Genomic DNA, 20,151 nt, shown 5'->3' with positions numbered 1-20,151 from the left:
ACTCTCCTCCTGAAAAAATAACATGAAATTGCTAGACAACCTGTTTGTGTCGTGCTTATGTTTGCAATAGCCTACTGTTTCAACAGACAAATAACTATGTTTGTTCAAATTGTTTTGTGTACAAGTGGAGCAGCTGAAAGGAGGTAGGCTAGTGGATCTCGCATGCACAGAAATCTCCATATTTTTAGCAACAGCAAGTTGAGTTCCAGAAAATCTTCACCCATATAGTCCCCAGACAAACATCTGCCGTGCTGTGGTCAATGGTTCGAATGGGTATGGCCTCTTGGATTCCTGAGAGCTAGTTTTCAACCTAGTCATATTGATGATGGATGAATGTGTTAAAATGGATTCCCTACGGATTTAGATGTAATGTACATGATACAGCTGTGCAACTTCTAGTATGCTATGCTTATTTCCTGCTACCTATTTGGTTTGACCTGAAGGTCTCCTTTCCTTCAAAATATTGGACTGAAAGCAGATGATGAGAGGGGGTCAGACTATTGAGACACACCATGGTATCAAGAATATTTATCCCAAGGCATGCATGCCCAACAGGGTAATTGGGATTTAGGTCTAGTTAATACACTGAGTAACAACAATGTCATTCCAAGAGTAATGATAATAATATTGTAACGACCCTGCGTGTGCTGTTTCATTACAATATGATTGAGTAAAATATTAGGAACAACAAACAAACAAAAAATTAGGAACAACAAACAAACAAAGCAAATAGGTCTAATTACTTTTCCCAAGAGAGAAAATGCAGGCTGGAACGTCAACGCATTGGAGGCGCGAGAAAACCCATAGTTGCACTTGATTTAGTTCACGCGACCGGAGTTCGTCCTTTATGGCCGTTGGATTTCCAGTCATTTTCTGCACATCTACTCCAACCGGCGCACATTGGTGAGTTAAATTGAATCCACTCAATCTCGCGTCTGTGGGAGGAGTCCAGCTCAACAGCTGGCTGGATCGCTTTGATGCTTTTTGACCCCGCCACACACTGTCTGTGCCCTTAGAAAAAAACAAATTGTCCCATTCAAAGAAGAAAAACAGACAAGGAGGACTTAAAACTACCCAAATATTTGATGAACTATTGCAACTGCATCGTTGAATTAACTGACCTTAGTTTTTCTTGAGAAACACCGGAGATTTCCCTCGTTAAAAGGTGACCATCATTGGATTGTCTTTTGACAGAGGTGTTGCAGCTAGCTGAAGGCGCTCAGACGAGCAAGAAGAAACAAAAGGTGAGAGCGAAAAACTTGATTCTAATCGAAAAGGGAAAAAGTGATATACTGCCAATGTATCTTCTCTTTATTTCCTGTAACAATTTGCTAGAGTTTATATCTAGGGAATTCCGCATCAAACCTCTAACTGAAGCTATGCAAATGTTGCACATAAAATTCTGCCATTTTGCTGCGAAAGTGTCGAAAAGCTGATCATCTGGTGTGTTTACACTAAACCAGGCGGCTAAAATAGCTAACTGTTCGGACCTGATCATGATAGCCAATAGTGACAACACGATGATGATGAGTATTTATACATTTTTCCTCTTTCTAGACGGGACACGTCGCGCTTTACTCTCTCCCTTTCCTCGCACCCAACTTGGGGCCAAAGTCACGAACAAACCGGCTGAGATGCAGCTGCCAGTTACCTTGAGTTAAATGGTAGTTCATGAGAGGAGAGTGCAAGTTTGGCCAAGGACGAGGAGAAAGAAGAAGACGGATTCCCGAAGCGGAGAGACAGGACAGGGAGTGGACATGTCTTTTTGGGCGATACTACCTGTCAGTCTGCCTGCCTTGACCATCACTGGAATTTGGGTTGTGTGAGTGCCTCTTTGTTTTTGTTTTAATCTAGGCTTGAACCCAAAGGCAGGCAGGTGGGGATATTGAGCAGTTTCATTGTACTGCCCAAAGGGAACGTATGCAGCCAGCTATACACTCCTATCCCCCGTGGACAGGTACTACATAAAACATTCTCATTTTAGGCTGCAAAGGTGTCGATTTCCTCCTTACCTTGATTTAATGAGGAGATGGTGGATAATAAAAAAAAATGCATACTTTCTTTATGAAACACCATTTTCCATCACCATTTAACACGGAACCAATACCTGCTGCGCGCGTGTGCCATCGTGCATACATTTGTTTGTCCCCCTACACCAAACCCGATCACAAATATCAAAACAAACTCTGAACCAATGACATTAATTTGGGGACAGGTCGAAAAGCATTAAACATGTATGGCAATTTATCTAGTTAGCTTGCACTTGCTAGCTAATTTGTCCTGGGATATAAACATTGAGTTGTTATTTTACATAAACTGCACAAGGTCCTCTACTCCACCAATTAATCCACACATAAAATGGCCAACCGAATCTTTCTAGTCATCTCTCCTCCTTCCAGGCTTGTTCATCTTTGAACTTATATGGTGATCTCATCTACACTTTCATAGTATTACCACGACAACGGCAATACAGTTCGTCTTTCAATCACCCACGTGGGTATAACCAACGAGGAGATGGCACGTGGGTACCTGCTTCTATAAACCAATGAGGAGATGGGAGAGGCAGGACTTTCAGCGCGATCTGCGTCAGAAATAGGACTGACTTCTATTTTAGCCCTTGGTAAAGCAGACGTTTGTTGGCGCAGTAATTGAATAACATGGATTTCTAAATTTATTTTGCGAGGCTCGCGCACGCGACGTGTCCGGTCCGGTCTGTCTGGTCTGGTTAGTGGCTAAATGCTAGTCCCGGATGTTGCGTTCAGACAATCAGGTTGCAGCAGTCTGTTTTTTACCCCTGGTCTGAATGCTGTACACAATGTCAGGAATTAGCATTAGTCATGGTGATGGTAGCATGGTGTAAAGTAGCATGGTGGTGTAAAATGGTGTTTCATAAAGAAAGTACGCATATTTAATATATATATATTTTTTTAAATCAACGCCTTTGCAGCCTGAATGAAGAATGTTTTATGTACGAAGCGGTCCACAGGATACGAGTGTATCACAGGAGGCTGCTGAGAGGACGATGGCTCATAATAATGGCTGAATGGAGTCAATGGAATGGTATCAAACACATGAAACACATGTGTTTGATGAGTTAGATTAACATTCCATTTATTCTGTTCCAGCCATTACTGTGAGCCTGTCCTCCACAAATAAGGAGAGACTGAGAGAAGGAAAGATGGATAGAGAGGAAGGGCTGCTGTGTTGCTGCCAGTTTCCTCTCACCTATTTCTAGGCTTGGGCGGTATACCGTATGCTGGGATATTTGGACATAGCCACTGGATGGTTTTTCAATACTGTCAACACCGTTGAAACTATTTTTGAAACAAATGTTTTTCAATTCATTTTAGTATTTGTAGCTACTTTTTAAGTAAATAACTGCAGTCAACTTGTGCAATACCTTAGTAGATAAAGCAGATCATGTTCTCCATTTCACCTGTCACATTATTTAACATTATGAAGCTTACATGCTGACCACACCGCTCGTGTCTCGTGAGCGAGTGTTGCAAAAGAAATTTTAACATACATGTTATTCAATCATTTCACCCACACTGCTCGCGCGCATCAATGAGCGTCTGTGTAGCTAGGCGCTAAAATAGAACTTGGTTCTATTTGTGACGCTCGACGCCCTGCAAGTCCTGCCTCTCCCATCTCCTCATTGGTTTTTAGGAGCATATACCCACGTGGGTGATTGAAAGATGAACTGAGGTCCACACTCCAGTCCAGTCGGTTGTGGTAATGCACCTTAAAGTTGGTTGCCAACCCCCATATAAAGTCCAAAGAAGAAGAAGCCTGAAGGAGGAGAGATTCCTAGAATTGAACTCGGTTGACCGTTTAATCTGTAGATTAATTGTCAGAATAGAGAACCTTGTGCATTTCAGGTAAAATAATAACCCAATGTTTATATCCCAGGACAAATTAGCTAGCAACAGCAAGTTAGCGAGATAAATTGCCATAAATGTTTAATACTTTTCGACCTGTCCCCAAATTAATATAATTAGTTCAGAGTTTGTTTTGATATTTCAACCTGCGTGTCCTGATCGCGTCTGGTGTGGGGGGACAAAATCAACTTGCGCGAACGCGGACACACGCGAGCCTGTGGTCTGGTCAGCATGTTACCATAGTTCACCAGAACAGTTGAGCCAGTCACCTATTTGTTTGTAAATAGCACAACAGGAGAAAGGGGGAGCAGGTGTGTATTGAGAGGGGTCATGTTTTATATTGAAAGTCAAGTGTTTTTTTTATTTCAGTAGAGTGATCAGGGACGTGCAACTATAGTTTTCCTTCACAGAAAATAAATTGGTGCAACACATTCGGCAGAAAATAGCTTAATTTTCATCAGATGACAACAGAAGTGCAACGCTATTTGGCTGGCAGGGTAAATGAGCTTACAATGAAGAAGCAAGTTATTTTTTTGCACGACCATCATATTTATAATGTTTATCATAGAAAAAAATATAGCTAGTTACATTTCCTAATGTTTTGCTTAAAGTTAATGTTGCATTTTAGCAAGAAAAGTAGGCTGGCTACAAAGTGAAAAGAAAAGTACCGGAGAAAAGTAGCTACACATCAGTCGGAGCACAAAATTAGTCTGATGCTGAGCAGAAATACAATAAGAAGCATTTTAGATCAAGATATTTCTTTCTGTTTTATCATGTTTTATCATTTCACACATTTTTCATGTGTGAAAAAGGCAGAATTCTGCATGAACACGACCTGTAAATTTAACTTGCTAGTTATCTAAGTAAGTGGCTGAATTAATACGTTGACGGGGCATCATATTGTGTTAGCTTTCTGCCATATTTGAGAAGTCAAGCCCTTTGGATTAGTTATATGTACAGCTGCCACTGCTATCTTGATTTCCTTGCGTTTCTTTCTTTTCCTCGGTTCATTTTCTCCTTCCCCCTCTTCCCCGAGCTGGCCTGTTACCCTAGCGACTCCTGACTCCACACAGCTACAGCGTGTACACATGCTGCTCCACAGCCAGTAATGTTGTTCCTGTAGACAAACATGCATCCAAAACTTTGTTCATTTGCACAATGTCTCTCCTTCACATTTGCTTGTAAATGTCCAAACTCACCAGAAATGACATTCGGTAGTTCCTACCTACAGTGCCTTCGGGAAGTATTCAGACCCCTTGACTTTTTCCACATTTTGTTACGTCATAGGCTTATTCTAAAATGGATTAAGTTATTTTTTTGCCTTCATCAATCTACACACAATACCCCATAATAACAAAACAAAAACGTAGTAATTTTTTTTTATTGCAAATGTGTAAAAATTGAACAAAAAAATACCTTATTACATTTTTTTCCCACTCATCTATCTACACAGAATACTCCATAATGACAAAGCAAAAACATATTTTTAGAAATGTTATCAAATTTATAAAAAAAAAAAAAAAAACTGAAATACCTTTACTCGGAATTGAGCTCAGATGCATCCTGTTTCCATTGATCATCCTTGAATGTTTCTACAACTTGATTGGAGTCCACCTGTGGTAAATTCAATTGATTGGAAAATAAAGGAGAGCCGTCTTCATCAGGGTACAATCACAGACACTGCGGGATGACTCGTTTATATATAGTGTCAAGACACACAGGTGTCTGTAATCATGGCCAACAGTGGCCTAATATCATTGGTTAATTACTCATATTAAAACGGCATAGAATGAGCAACATACAATTAATACAAATGGATAACATACGATCATAGACTCACTAAAGGCCACACAAGCCTACAAACAACCACAATGGCAAAGTCACAACAATCACAACAATCACAAGAATGGCTTCAGATCAAAGTCCACATTAAGACCGAAGGGAGCAAGGGTCTTTAAATTAAATATCCAAGCAGCCTCTCGTCTTAACAATAAATTATCAAGGTCACCCCCTCTCCTAGGGAGGGTGACATGTTCGATGCCAATATAACGCAAAGATGAAATCGAGTGGCCTGCCTCCAAAAAGAGTCGTTATACACTAATATTCCTCACGAGGGCGGTATTGAAGCTATGGAACATTTTCTTCTGCAACGTGACCCCAATAAACTACCTTCCAGTGAATGCATTATAACATTGGCTGAAATAGTACTTACACACAACTATTTCATGTTTCTATTTCATGTTTCGGTCTGTGATTGTACCCTGATGAAGACAGCTTGCCTGTCGAAACGTTGGTAATTAAATATTTTTGCATCTGAGCTCCTAGAGTGTGCGGCTCTCCTTTATTTTCTAGTTTTCTACTCCGCTAGCCAGCACCTCGCCTACATAGGTGTGCGTTTCTTTTTTCTTCTAGATAATTCAATTGATTGAACATGATTTGGAAAGGCACACACCTGTCTATACAGTATACGGTCCCACAGTTGACAGTGCATGGCGCCCCCTTGTATACTAAGCCGGTAATACCGTAAATCCTGGGATGAGAGAAGGACCATATGAACATTGGATACCGCCCAACCCTACCTATTTCCTTCTTGTCCAGTGGGCCTCACAAGGCTGCCCTGTCTTCCAGAGCAGTCAATGGGCAGCGGAATTGAAAAGGCACGCTTTGTTACGTAAAAGCCCTCCTCCCACTGCCGTGGCTGGGTGGAAGTAGGGTAAATACTGGGCTGCCGGGGTAGTCAGAGTGCTTATTCAGGGCTTACACACACACACACACACACACACACACACACACACACACACACACACACACACACACACACGGTAAGCCCTTCTTAGCCCTGCACCATGAAAGAGCTACTCAGAGCTAGACGATGACTTGACTTTATGGTCCACCCATAGCTAGCCAGCTTCTTACGTTGATTCTTCCATTGACCTTTCAGTTCACTGATGTTTTATTGAAGAGCTGTGTGTCAATTCAGTACAGTGGCCTTTTTTCCATGCTCTTCAAAATGCCAAAAACAAGTGTCCGAAAATGCTAATATTATATTGACCATTTTAGATATAGCCTAGAGGCATCCCGAGGTAAGTTAATGTGTACTGATAGTCAGACATTCAACTCTTCTCTGTTTTGTTTCCGTGAATGAAATCTTAGATGTTGATTTGATTACAGAACAACAAATGATAGCAGCACTCTCTCTGACAGTTCATCTCCGTTTCATTTGTCATGAGACATTTCTGCAGTAAGACCTTTTTAGATTCAACAGTCTTATGCATGTGGCCAAAACCTAAGCTGCAGTCTCGGCTGACATTGGGTTCTTTTGTAGTGTTCCAGAATGTACAGATTCAAGAAGTTTCCATAGGAAAACATGGCTTTCCCTTCTGCTGCCTCCCAGTCATGCAATTATAGCCAAACCACACACACACACCACCACAACTCAGCCCACGGATGTAAGCACATCTATTATTATCGTGCCACCATATACAGCCCATATAGCTAGTATCAAGGCAAAGAAAGAGCACTTTATTTTGAGAAATTGTCTATAACCAAACCACACTTGGTGTTATTTTAACTTCAAGAACTCCATGAGTTCACAAAAACGGGTTTGAGGAAAAGGGAAAAACTAGTTGAAAACAGTTAGCCAGCCCAGCTCAGTGAGGCGTGACTGTTCAGGTTGAGTGAATGTGGTGATTGTGTTTCTGCAGGAGAACTCTCTTGCTCTTTTTTTCCCCCCGAACTCTGTCCTCTCCATGTTTTAGAAACCCTGAGAGGCCCATGCAGGGTGAGGACACTTTCAGTAATCTATTACTACCTGTGTCTTGTCTGTCATTCACACCTACCTGTCCTATTTTCACTTTGTGTGTGTGTGTGTGTGGCAGCGTACACAAGCTGATTTGTATTTTGGGAGCAGTTACTTGGTGTTTTGAGGCTAGCTAGTGTCTATCTCTTTTTCTCTCTCTTTCCCTCTCCTTTTATCCCCCTCTTTCACTTTCACTTTTATCCTCCTCTCTCTTTCACGTTTCTCCCCCTCTCTATCTCATCTATCCCCTTCTCTTTTATCTCCCCCCTCTCTATCTAACCCTTTCTCTTTTATCTCCCCCTCGCTCTCTCTCTATCTATCCATCTATCTATTTATCCCCTTCACTTTTATCTCCCCCTCTCTCTCTATATATCCCCTTCTCTTATCTCTCTATCTATCCCCTTCTCTTTTATCTCCCCTCTCTCTTCCTCCCTCCCATCGCTTACCTCTCTCTCCCTCTCTCTCTCTTCCTCCCCTATCTCTCTATGTATCTCTCTCCTCTTCACTTTTATCTCTCCCTCTCCCCTCTCTCTGTATGATGATTATTCATGGTTGCTGTGGCTTCAGAGGCAGATGGTGGAGTGTTTGTTTACCAAAATGTAATTTAGTTTTTGGTCTCAGGTGATCTGTGTGTCATGATGTTCCTAGTAGAGCTGGCCAAAAATATCAAATCACAATATTTTTCTCGTTTTTGATGGTATGTTGGTGTCGGTGTGCGTGCTCAGTCCCCTCCTGTACTCCCTGTTCACTCATGACTGCATGGCCAGGCCTGATCACCGACAACGATGAGACAGTCTATAGGGAGGAGGTCCGAGACCTGGCTGTGTGGTGCCAGGACAACAACCTCTAGCTCATCGTGATCAAGACAAAGGAAATGATTGTGGACTACAGGAAAAGGAGGACAGAGCACGCCCCCATTCTCATCGACGGGGCTGTATTGAAGCAGGTTGAGAGCTTCAAGTTCCTTAGTGTCCACATCACCAACAAACTATCGTGGTCTAAACACACTAAGACAGTCGTGAAGAGGGCACGACAAAATCTATTCCTGCTCAGGAGACTGAAAAGATTGACTCTGTACCGGTACCCCCTGCATATAGCCTCGCTATTGTTATTTTACTGCTGCTGTTTAATTATTTGTTATTTAAAATTTAAAATTACATTTTTTACTTAACACAATTTTTTTTGAACTTCTTAAAGTATTGTTGGTAAGGGCTTGTAAGTGAGCATTTCACTGTAACCTGTTGTATTTGGCGCATAAAATTTGATTAGATTTTTGATTTGGCCGTATTTTATGTTTCTGAATAATAAAGTTCTTAAAATTTTTTATGAGTAGTGCATGGATGGCAACAAATGAATGCTGTGTTGTTAATGGGCTTTCTCTATTCTGATTGTTTGATACTAAACCAAACTACAGTAGGACAAAAGCTGACGGTGAATAGGGCTCCAGACTGCGACCATTTAGTCACATTTTGCGACCCTTTGACTTGGCTGTGCAGTTACATTTTGAATTGGTCACATCGGTGCGAGCTGCACATTCTGCATCAGGGATGGGCAACACCAAAAATCTGAAATCATGAGGGGCCACAGTGGCGGAGAGAAAAACGTTCTACAGCAAATTTTCTGCAATTCTACACATTTTGCCAAATCAATGGGGGACCCCGGTAGGGTTGGGCAGTATCCAGATTTGCATACCGTCCTTCTCTCATACTGGGATATACGGTATTACCGGCTTAGTACACAAGGGGGCGCCAAAAAAATGCAAAAAATTACCAGAAAGCTAACACTATTACCAGAAAGCTAACACAATAAGCTAACACGTCACCTTATTAATTAATTCAGCCACTTACTTAGATAAGTAAAAATTAGGGGTCTCTTTAATGCAGAATGCTGTGTTTTTCACGCAGGAAAAAATATGAACGCATAAGAAATATTTTGCCCTGTTTTGTGAACTCAGATGTAAAATGCTTCTTATTGTAATTTCTGCTCGGCATCAGACTCATTTTGTGCTTCAGTTGCACTTCTCCACTTGGATCAGAATTCAGAAAGGGGCATTCTATCAGCAGACAGCGCTCTGACTAATATGTAGGCACTTTTCTCTTGTAAAATGCCAGATTAACTTCAAGCGAAACATTAGGAAATGTAGCTGGCTACATTCTTTCTATGATTAACATTAGAAATATGATGGCCATGCATCGTTTTAGCCAAAAATACCTTTCTTTTTCATTGTAAGCTCATTTACTTGTGTGGCTGCCAGTCAAATAACATTGAAATTCTGTTTTCCGCTGTATATGTTGCACCAATGTATTTTCTGTGAAGGAAAACTATAGTTGCACTTCCCTGATCACTTTATTTAAGCAAACAAACATTTTTGACTTTAAATATAAAACGCAACCCCTGTCAATACACAGCTGGACTCACCTGCTCCCGTTTTATCCCGTTGTGCTATTTACAAACAAACATGTGACTGGCTCGTCTGTACTGGGGACAGGTGAAATGAAGAAAGCGATCTGCTTTATATCCTAATGTATTGCACAAGTTGACTGCAGGTATTTACTGAAAAAGTAGCTACAAATATTAAAATGTATAAAAAAAATCTAATAAATAGTTTAAACGGTATTAACGGTATTGAAAAATCATCCTGTGGCTATTTCCGCCCAAGCTTACCCCCAGTAATTCGACCATGATTACTACAATTCAGTGGAGACTCCTCAGAGGAGGAAGGGGAGGACTACCATACTCGCTGAATTTCATTTTAAAAAATGACAGTGAAACATTAAAAAAGTTATCCTTTTTAGAAAACTATACTAAATATATTCACATGCCACCAAATAACTGATTAAAGCACATGGTTTTGCAATGATGGTCCACAGTAGCCTCAACAGCAGTGTTGGATAGCTAAGTCAAGGTAAGCTTTTTTTCCCCACAAGGGCCCGCTGGTGTAACTGTTAAACTGCTTGCTGAACTGCATGATTCGACACATTGGATTGTGGGTTTACTAACGTGTTTGTAGTTCTAGTTTGTTGACTATATTGTTAATATGGTGACAATGATGTTGGCTGTGTAGCAGGTTATGGTTAGGGCTGTGATGGTAATTGAATATAGTGGCTTGCGAAAGAATTCACCCCCCTTGGCATTTTTCCTGTTTTGTTGCCTTACAACCTGGAATTAAAATAGATTTTTTGGGGGGGTTTGTGTCATGTTATTTACACATGCCTACCACTTTGAAGATGCAAAATATTTTTTATTGTGAAACAAACAAGAAATAAGAGAAAAAAACTGAACTTGAGCGTGCATAACTATTAACCCCCGCAAAGTCAATACTTTGTAGAGCCACCTTTTGCAGAAATTACAGCTGCAAGTCTATAGCCACTGGGAATTTTGCCCTTTCTTCAAGGCAAAACTGCTCCAGCTCTTTCAAGTTGGATGGGTTCCGCTGGTGTAGAGCAATCTTTAAGTCATACCACAGATTCCCAATTGGATTGAGGTCTGGGCTTTCAAGACATTCCAAGACATTTAAATGTTTCCCCTTAAACCACTCGAGTGTTGCTTTAGCAGTATGCTTAGAGTTATTGCCCTGCTGGAAGGTGAACCTCCGTCCCAGTCTCAAATCTCTGGAAGACTGAAACAGGTTTTCCTCAAGAATTTCCCTGTATTTAGTGCCATCCATCATTTCTTCAATTCTGACCAGTTTCCCATTCCCTGCTGATGAAAACCATCCCCACAGCATGATCCTGCCACCACCATGCTTCACTGTGGGATGGTGTTCTCTGGGTGAAGAGAGGTGTTGGGTTTGCGCCAGACATAGCGTTTTCCTTGATGGCCAAAAAGCTCAATTTTAGTTTCATCTGACCAGAGTACCTTCTTCCATATATTTGGGGAGTCTCCCACATTCCTTTTGGCAAACACCAAATGTATTTGCTTATTTTTTTCTTTAAGCAATGGCTTTTTTCTGGCCACTCTTCCGTAAAGCCCAGCTCTGTGGAGTGTACGGCTTAAAGTGGTCCTATGGACAGATACTCCAATCTCTGCTGTGGAGCTTAGCAGCTCCTTCAGAGTTATCTTTGGTCTCTTTGTTGCCTCTCTGATTAATGCCCTCCTTGCCTGGTCCATGAGTTTTGGTGGGCGGCCCTCTCTTGGCAGATTTGTTGTGGTGCCATATTCTTTCAATTTTTTAATAATGGATTTAATGGTGCTCCGGGGATGTTCAAAGTTTCGGATATTTTTTTATAACCCAACCCTGATCTGTACTTCTCCACAACTTTGTCCCTGACCTGTTTGGAGAGCTCCTTGGTCTTCATGGTGCCGCTTGCTTGGTGGTGCCCCTTGCTTAGTGGTGTTGCAGACTCAGGGGCCTTTCAGAACAGGTGTGTGTGTATATATATAGAGTGGGGAGAACAAGTATTTGATACACTGCCGATTTTGCAGGTTTTCCTACTTACAAAGCATGTAGAGGTCTGTAATTTTTATCATAGGTACACTTCAACTGCGAGAGACGGAATCTAAAACAAAAATCCAGAAAATCACATTGTATGATTTTTAAGTAATTAATTTGCATTTTGCAAATTTGCACCAAGCCACATCCAACCCGGAAGCCAGCCGCGCCAATGTGTCGGAGGAAACACCGTACACCTAGCGACCTGGTCAGGGTGCACTGCGCCAGGCCTGCCACAGGAGTCGCTAGTCCGCGATGAGACAAGGATATCCCTGCCGGCCAAACCCTCCCTAACCCGGACGACGCTGGGCCAATTGTGCGTCGCCCCATGAGCCTCCCGGTCTCAGCCGGCTGCAGCACAGCATGGGCTCGAACCCAGAATCTCTGGTGGCACAGCTAGCACTGCGATGCAGTGCCTTAGACCACTGCGCCACCCAGGAGGCCTCATTCATATATTTATATGTATATATTCTTATTCCATCCCTTTACTTAGATGTGTGCATTAGGTAGTGTCACGTTGGAATGAAGAGATTTGGCAGGCAGGCGCAGGAATGCGTAATAGTTTTTTAAAATTAAGCCCCAAATTACGGCGTGCCGCGTAAAGGCACGGTATAAAGACCAAACAAACACGTAACAAAAACACAGAGTTGAAACCCAGACAAGAGTGAGGAGTACCTCGAATAAATAACACTAGCCACAATGATTGTCACACGGGACGAGACCCGTAATCATCTGCGCAATCCACAAGGGCACGAAAGCCCAAAACACACAGCACAGGTACTCACATGGGACCATTAGTCGACAACCCAATGGATACCAAAGGGCACACTCATACAAGTACTAATCAGTGGGAATAGGGGACAGGTATGTGTAATGAAAGTGTGACAGGTAGGTGTTGTGGAATTGTTTGATTACGGTTAGATATTACTGCACTGTCAGAACTAGAAGCACAAGCATTTCGCTACACTCGCAATAACATCCGCTAACCATGTGTATGTGATCAATAAAATTTGATTTGATTTATGAAGAGAAATTATAGATAAAACGTATCGGTGCTCATCGGCCATTGGACATAAACATTACATAACAAATCGCAAATTCAAAAATGAGTGGTTTGGAAGGAACGAGTGGCTAACTGCAAGCGTTGCAAAGCAATAATTATTTTGCTTCCCCTGCCTGCTATTCGGTGGAAAGGGTGTGTGGTCCAAGTCTGGGTTTAAGAATTAAAAACATCTGTCTGAGAAGGTATCTTTTCCAAACTTAAAAAGATGAACATTCACACGCAACACCAAGGGACAGAAGAGGTTGAATACAGTCAATCCAGCATGACTTCTTCTGTGTTCAAGACAACTGGGAACTTGGAAAAAAACAAGCTCGGACTGTGAAAATATGTTTTGAACGGTCTTACAACTCGGAATTCGAAGTCGTGAACTCGGGCCAATTGCTAGAGCTATGACATTCTGACCTGAAGGTCAATGATGTCATGATTCGACCTTGTTTTTTTCAAGTTCTAGGATATGTATACTGTAGCTAAGAAAGTATTACTAAGTGTACAGTATGTTGTGTAGTAAGCTGTTAGTAGCCCATGGGCCTCACTCTAAGAATTTGGTCCCTCACCCCCCTCAGAACTTAGCCGACTGTTCTGACTTGGTGGTGCACATGTAGCCTATAGCCTGTTTTTAGAGAAATGTCATTATCGAATATTGTAAGAGCTTTCATTTTCTGCTTATATGCCCCTTTTAATCTACATGACTACTACATGTGGACACCTGCTCGTCGAAGATCTCCAAAATCATGGGCATTAATATGAAGTTGGTCCTCCCTTTGCTGCTATAACAGCCTCCACTATTTTGGGAAGGCTTTCCACTAGATCAGTAGCTCCCAAACTTTTTATAGTCCCGTACCCCTTCAAACATTCAACCTCCAGCTGCGTACCCCCTCTAGCACCAGGGTCCGCACACTCTCAAATGTTGTTTTTTTGCCATCATTGTAAGCCTGACACACACACACACACACTATACAATACATTTATTAAACATAAGAATGAGTGTCAGTTTTTGTCACAACCTGGCTCGGGGGAAGTGACAAATAGCTCTTATAGGACCAGGGCACAAATAATAATATAATAATAATCAATAATTTTGCTCTTTATTTAGCCATTTTACATATAAACCCTTATTTGATAATCAAAAATGGGGAATAACTCACCACAGGTTAATGAGAAGGGTGTGCTTGAAAGGATGCACATAACTCTGCAATGTTGGGTTGTATTGGAGAGAGTCTCTGTCTTTTTCCACACACAGTCTGTGCCTGTATTTAGTTTCCAGCTAGTGAGGGCCAAGAATCCACTCTCACATAGGTACGTGGTTGCAAAGGGCATCAGTGTCTTAACAGCGCGATTTGCCAAGGCAGGATACTCTGAGTGCAGCCCAATCCAGAAATCTGGCAGTGGCTTCTGATTAAATTATATTTTCACAGAATCGCTTGTTGCAATTTCGATGAGGCTCTCTTGTTCAGATATCGGTAAGTGGACTGCAGGGCATGAAAAGGGATAACGAATCCAGTTGTTTGTGTCATCCGTTTTGAGAAAGTACCTGCGTAATTGAGCACACAACTCACTCAGGTGCTTCGCTATATCACATTTGACATTGTCTGTAAGCTTGAGTATATTTGCATACAAAACATCATACAATGATGAAAATACCTGTGTGTTGTCCTTGTTAATGCAGACAGAGAAGAGCTCAAACTTCTTGATCATAGCCTCAAATTTGTCCCGCACATTGAATATAGTTGCGGAGAGTCCCTGTAATCCTAGATTCAGATCATTCAGGCAAGAAAAAACATCACCCAGATAGGCCAGTCGTGTGAGAAACTCGTAATCATGCAAGCGGTCAGACAAGTGAAAATCATGGTCAGTAAAGAAAAAATTGAGAGACGAGCTTAAAGTTAAAAAACGTGTCAATACTTTGCCCCTTGATAACCGGTGCACTTCTGTATGTTGTAAAAGCGTTACATGGTCGCTGCCCATATCATTGCATAGTGCAGAAAATACACGAGAGTTCAGGGGCTTTGCTTTAACGAAGTTAACCATTTTCACTGTAGTGTCCAAAACGTCTTTCAAGCCGTCAGGCATTCTCCTGGCAGCAAGAGCCTCTCGGTGGATGCTGCAGTGTATCCAAGTGGCATAGGGAGCAACTGCTTGCACGTGCGTTACCACTCAACTATGTCTCCCTGTCATGGCTTTTGCGCCATCAGCACAGATACCAACACATCTTGACCACCAAAGTCCATTTGATGTCGCAAAGCTGTCCGTACTTTAAAAATATCCTCTCCTGTTGTCCTGGTTTCCAGTGGTTTGCAGAAGAGGATGTCTTCCTTAATTGACCCCACATAAACGTAACGGACATATACCAGAAGCTGTGCCAGGCCCGCCACGTCTGTTGACTCATCCAGCTGTAACGCATAGAATTCACTGGCTTGTATGCGAAGCAGTAATTGTTTCAAAACATCTGCAATGTCACTGATGCATCGTGAAACAGTGTTGTTTGATGAAGTCATTGTCTGTATAGTTTTTTTGGCCTTTTCCCAGCCATATCCACAGCAGCAGGAAGAATTAAGTCCTCCACAATAGTATGGGGCTTGCCTGTCCTAACCACTCGGTAGCTCACCATATAAGATGCTTCTAGCCCCTTCTTATTAATGGTATCTGTTGCTTTTATACATGTCTTACTACTCGAAAGTCATCTTAATTCTCGCTCAAAAAACTCCCGTGGCTCATTTTTCAAATTGGCATGTTTTGTTTCTAAATGTCTGCGCAAGGGTGAAGGTTTAATCGAGTTGTGAGGTAGTACTTTTGCACATTTAACACACTGTAGCTGAGGAAAGGCACTACTCCCTATATAAGTGAACCCCAAATCAATGTAGTTATCATATTTGCGCCTCTTTGATGGTCCAACGTCCCTGTCTGTTGTTCAGTGCTTTCCCGGGTAAGGGGGCAGTAGCTCTTCGGCTGCATCAGATTCACAACTGTCAGTGTCCATGCTAGCTGGGCTCACAACAAATGTAGAATTACTGATGCTAGCATTGGATGTGCTCGTGGAAGCAGAACAACTTGTGTTGTTGACAGGTGCAGGTGTAGTACTGCTGGTAGTAGCAGTGCTACCAGTAGAGCTGGTATGTGTCTCTATGGATGCAGGTCTTACTTTTTTAAACCATTTATCTATTTTCGGGCAATTGGAATGAGCAGCAGCTACGTTTGGCTACAAACTGACCGTTAGTGGAATTCCCGCGAGAGAGTAACGGTTAATGTGATTGGATGTTAATTATTTGACAAGGCTACCTGTATTTGACATTGTGTTGTTATTTCGCTGAACACTAGATGGTTTAATTTTATTTTTGGCAGTGAAACGAGACTACTCAGGCGAGAAAAAAACATAACAGAAATGTACAGCTCTGTTGGAAAACATAAATGGACTGTTTGAAAATGTGAATAATAATAATAATATACATATATTTAAAGAAAAATGTGAATTACATTTTTATTTGGCGTACCACTGACCGAATTGCGTGTACCCCAGTTTGGGAATACCTGCACTAGATGATGGAACATTGCTACGGGGACTTGCTTCCATTCAGCCACAAGAGCATTAGTGAGGTCTGGCTCGCAGTCTGCGTTCCAATTCATCCCAAAGGTGTTCGATGAGGTTGTCAGAGCTTTGTGCAGGCCAGTCAAGTTCTTCCACACCAATCTCGACAAAACATTTATTTTATGGACTTCGCTTTGTGCATAGGGGCATTGTCATACTGAAACAGGAAAGGGCCTTCCCCAAACTGTTGCCGCAAAGTTGGAAGCACAGAATCGTCTAGAATGTCATTGTATTCTGTAGCGTTAAGATTTCCCCTTCACTGGAACTAAGGGGCCTAGGCCGAACCATGAAAAACAGCCCCAGACCATTATTCCTCCTCCACCAAACTATACAGTTGGCACTATGCATTGGGGCAGGTAGCGTTCTCCTGTCACCTGCCAAACACAGATTCATCCGTCAGACTGCCAGATGGTGAAGCGTGATTCATCATTCCAGAGAATGCGTTTCCACTGCTTCAATGGCGGCGAGCTTTACATCACTCCAACCGACGCTTGGCATTGATATGATATTTGTGCCCGCCGTCCTGCTATAGATGGAATCTGTTTTTCGTCAATATAGCCACACAGCACACTGAACATCCCCTGTGCCATTTCATGCTTGGGAATCGTGAGACAGAACAATACGTCATCGTGAATATCATCCCCTGACATATATAGCGAACAAAAGTCAATGCATGGGCATCTCGGCACTCATAGCTAACGTCAATTTGGCGAGCATAATCTGGGGAGTTTTTTTTCTTCTTCAATTTCCTCTTGATTGCTAGTGTAACAGTATATCTTTAAACCGTCCCCTCGCCCCGACCTCGGGCGCGAACCAGGGACCCTCTGCACACATCAACAACGGTCGCCCACGAAGCGTCGTTACCCATCGCTCCACAAAAGCCGCGGCCCTTGCAGAGCAAGGGGAAACACTACTTCTAGGTTTCAGAGCAAGTGACGTAACTGATTGAAACGCTATTAGCGCGTACCCGCTAACTAGCTAGCCATTTCACATCCGTTACACTAGCAATAGTATGAATTATTTGTTTAACAATGTTATCTGACAAAGGTATTGCTGTGAGTTTCTGTACCTCTGCCTCCCCACACATAGTTTTCACCATATCAATTGAGACTGGTAAGTCTCTGTATGTGGTTTCATAGCGTAGCAGGCATAGCCATTCACATTGGGAATGATTGAAGTGTAATGGGTGCTACCTGTGTTTGCTGAATGGGTGCAAGAGGGAAGTTCCTAATGGTGCTGAAACCCCCTATTCTCAACCACCGAGAATGGGCGCTTATCCGTCTATAAACCAAAGACTGTAAAAAAAAAATATATATATGAACACAGCCTACCTATCGCTCTTGTAATTTCTTTGGCCCGGTCAGAATCAGCTGCCAAGGGCTGCTTGAATGCAGCGGGGCGATGATGTTGTTTCTTTGCGTTTCGGTCTTGCTCCGGTATACTGGGGTGATGTCCACGTAAATGTGTCAACATATTTGAGGCGTTAGCAATTGCATAGGCTTTTCTCATTGAGTGTGGCGAAATACTGTTAACGTTTTATCCACAACTCTCTGTCCGTCGCCGTTGTAATCTACTGGGAAGCCAAAACATTCCCAAACTAGATATTTAAACAATGATGGAAGATCCTCCACTTCTGGTTGATCGACCCCACCACTCGCAGAACTAGTTCCCGGCTGCGCCTCACAAAAGGACAGTTTGAAATGCGCCAATTAAGATTTTAATTTTGATTGCAACGTGCACATAGGCTCTAGTTGTTTTAATCTCTCTGGGATATGTGGGACGGTAGCGTTCCACCTGGCCAACATCCAGTGAAAATGCAGAGTGCCAAATTCAAATAAATTACTATAAAAATTAAACTTTCATGAAATCACACATTCAATACAACAAATTAAAGCTACACTTGTTGTGAATCCAGCCAACATGTCAGATTTAAAAAATGCTTTACGGCAAAAGAAAACAATGCTATTATCTGAGGATAGCACTCCAGCTAACAATCACAGACCATCATATTTCAACCCTCCCGGCGCGACACAAAACGCAGAAATAAAGATATAATTCATGCCTTATGTAACAGTATAACTTTAGTCCGTCCCCTCGCCCATACCCGGGCTCGAACCAGGGACCCTCTGCACACATCAACAACAGTCACCCACGAAGCGTCGTTACCCATCACTCCACAAAAGCCGCGGCCCTTGCAGAGCAAGGGGAAACCCTACTTCAAGTCTCAGAGCAAGTGACGTAACCGATTGAAACGCTATTAGCGCGTACCCGCTAACTAGCTAGCCATTTCACATCCGTTACACTTACCTTTGACGAGCTTCTTCTGTTGGCACTCCAATATGTCCCATAAACATCACAAATGGTCCTTTTGTTCGATTAATTCCGTCGATATATATCCAAAATGTCAATTTATTTGGCGTGTTTAATCCAGAAAAACACCGGTTCCAACTTGCACAACGTGACTACAAAATATCTCAAAGGTTACCTGTAAGCTTTGTCCAAACATTTCAAACTACTTTTGTAATACAACTTTAGCTATTTTTTTACGGAAATAATCGATAAAAATGGAAGATGGGATGATCTGTGTTCAATACCGGAGGAAAACAATGTGTAGCATGCTTTCTGGTCACGCGCCTCTAACAAACAGTACACTTCACTGGAGCCTCATTCTGAACATGGCTACTTCTTCATTTCTCAAAGGAAAAACCTCAACCAATTTCTAAAGACTGTTGACATCCAGTGGAAGCGATAGGAACTGCAGGAAGGTCCCTTAGAAATCTGGATTCCCAATGAAAACCCATTGAAAAGAGTGACCTCAAAAAAAAAAAAAAATTTGAATGGTTTGTCCTCGGGGTTTTGCCTGCCAAATAAGTTCTGTTATAGTCACAGACATGATTCAAACAGTTTTAGAAACTTCAGAGTGTTTTCTATCCAATACTAATATTAATATGCATATATTAGCATCTGGGACGGAGTAGGAGTTTACTCTGGGCACGCTTTTCATCCAAATGTGAAAATGCTGCCCCCTATCCTAGAGAAGTTAACTGAACAGCCTGAAAAGTTGTTTTCAGCTCAGATTTACTCGAGGTATAGGCCTACAATGCAGCATAGCCTAAAGGTCTAGTGTTTTTGTTTTGTATTTTTTATGTATTCATTCAGGTTCACAGTGTGGACCGAACCGAGATACCCGTACGCACATGTGCGATTACACCCCTACAAAAGTACGTTGCATATTTTAATATGAATGACTGGGCATTAATAAGTGTAATGCTTCAAGTAATCAAATGTTCAAGTTCCAGTTGTGTGGTCCAGATTTAAGACCATGGTTAGTTGATGAGTTGAGTCAGGTGTGTTGCATCCTGCCTGATGTGTTTAACCCTAACCATTGCCCTT

The 20,151-nt window shown here is 42.0% G+C and overlaps 1 protein-coding gene across 1 annotated transcript in view; it reads left to right on the top strand.

Moving 5' to 3' along the window:
• Positions 1–1,757: 1,757 nt before the first annotated feature.
• Positions 1,758–20,151, top strand: part of LOC120046710 (transmembrane protein 150A-like) — an 87,259-nt gene continuing 68,865 nt past the window's right edge. Inside the window, exon 1 of the mRNA XM_038992147.1 lies at positions 1,758–1,822. Coding sequence (XP_038848075.1) covers positions 1,758–1,822 — 65 coding nt within the window. The remainder of the gene's footprint in view (positions 1,823–20,151) is intronic.

The sequence above is a fragment of the Salvelinus namaycush genome, chromosome 4 (genome assembly GCF_016432855.1).
Source record: "Salvelinus namaycush isolate Seneca chromosome 4, SaNama_1.0, whole genome shotgun sequence".
Taxonomy (NCBI): Eukaryota; Metazoa; Chordata; class Actinopteri; order Salmoniformes; family Salmonidae; genus Salvelinus; species Salvelinus namaycush.
The sequence above is the reverse complement of the archived record's forward strand: the minus strand, read 5'-3'. Positions and strand labels throughout refer to the sequence as shown.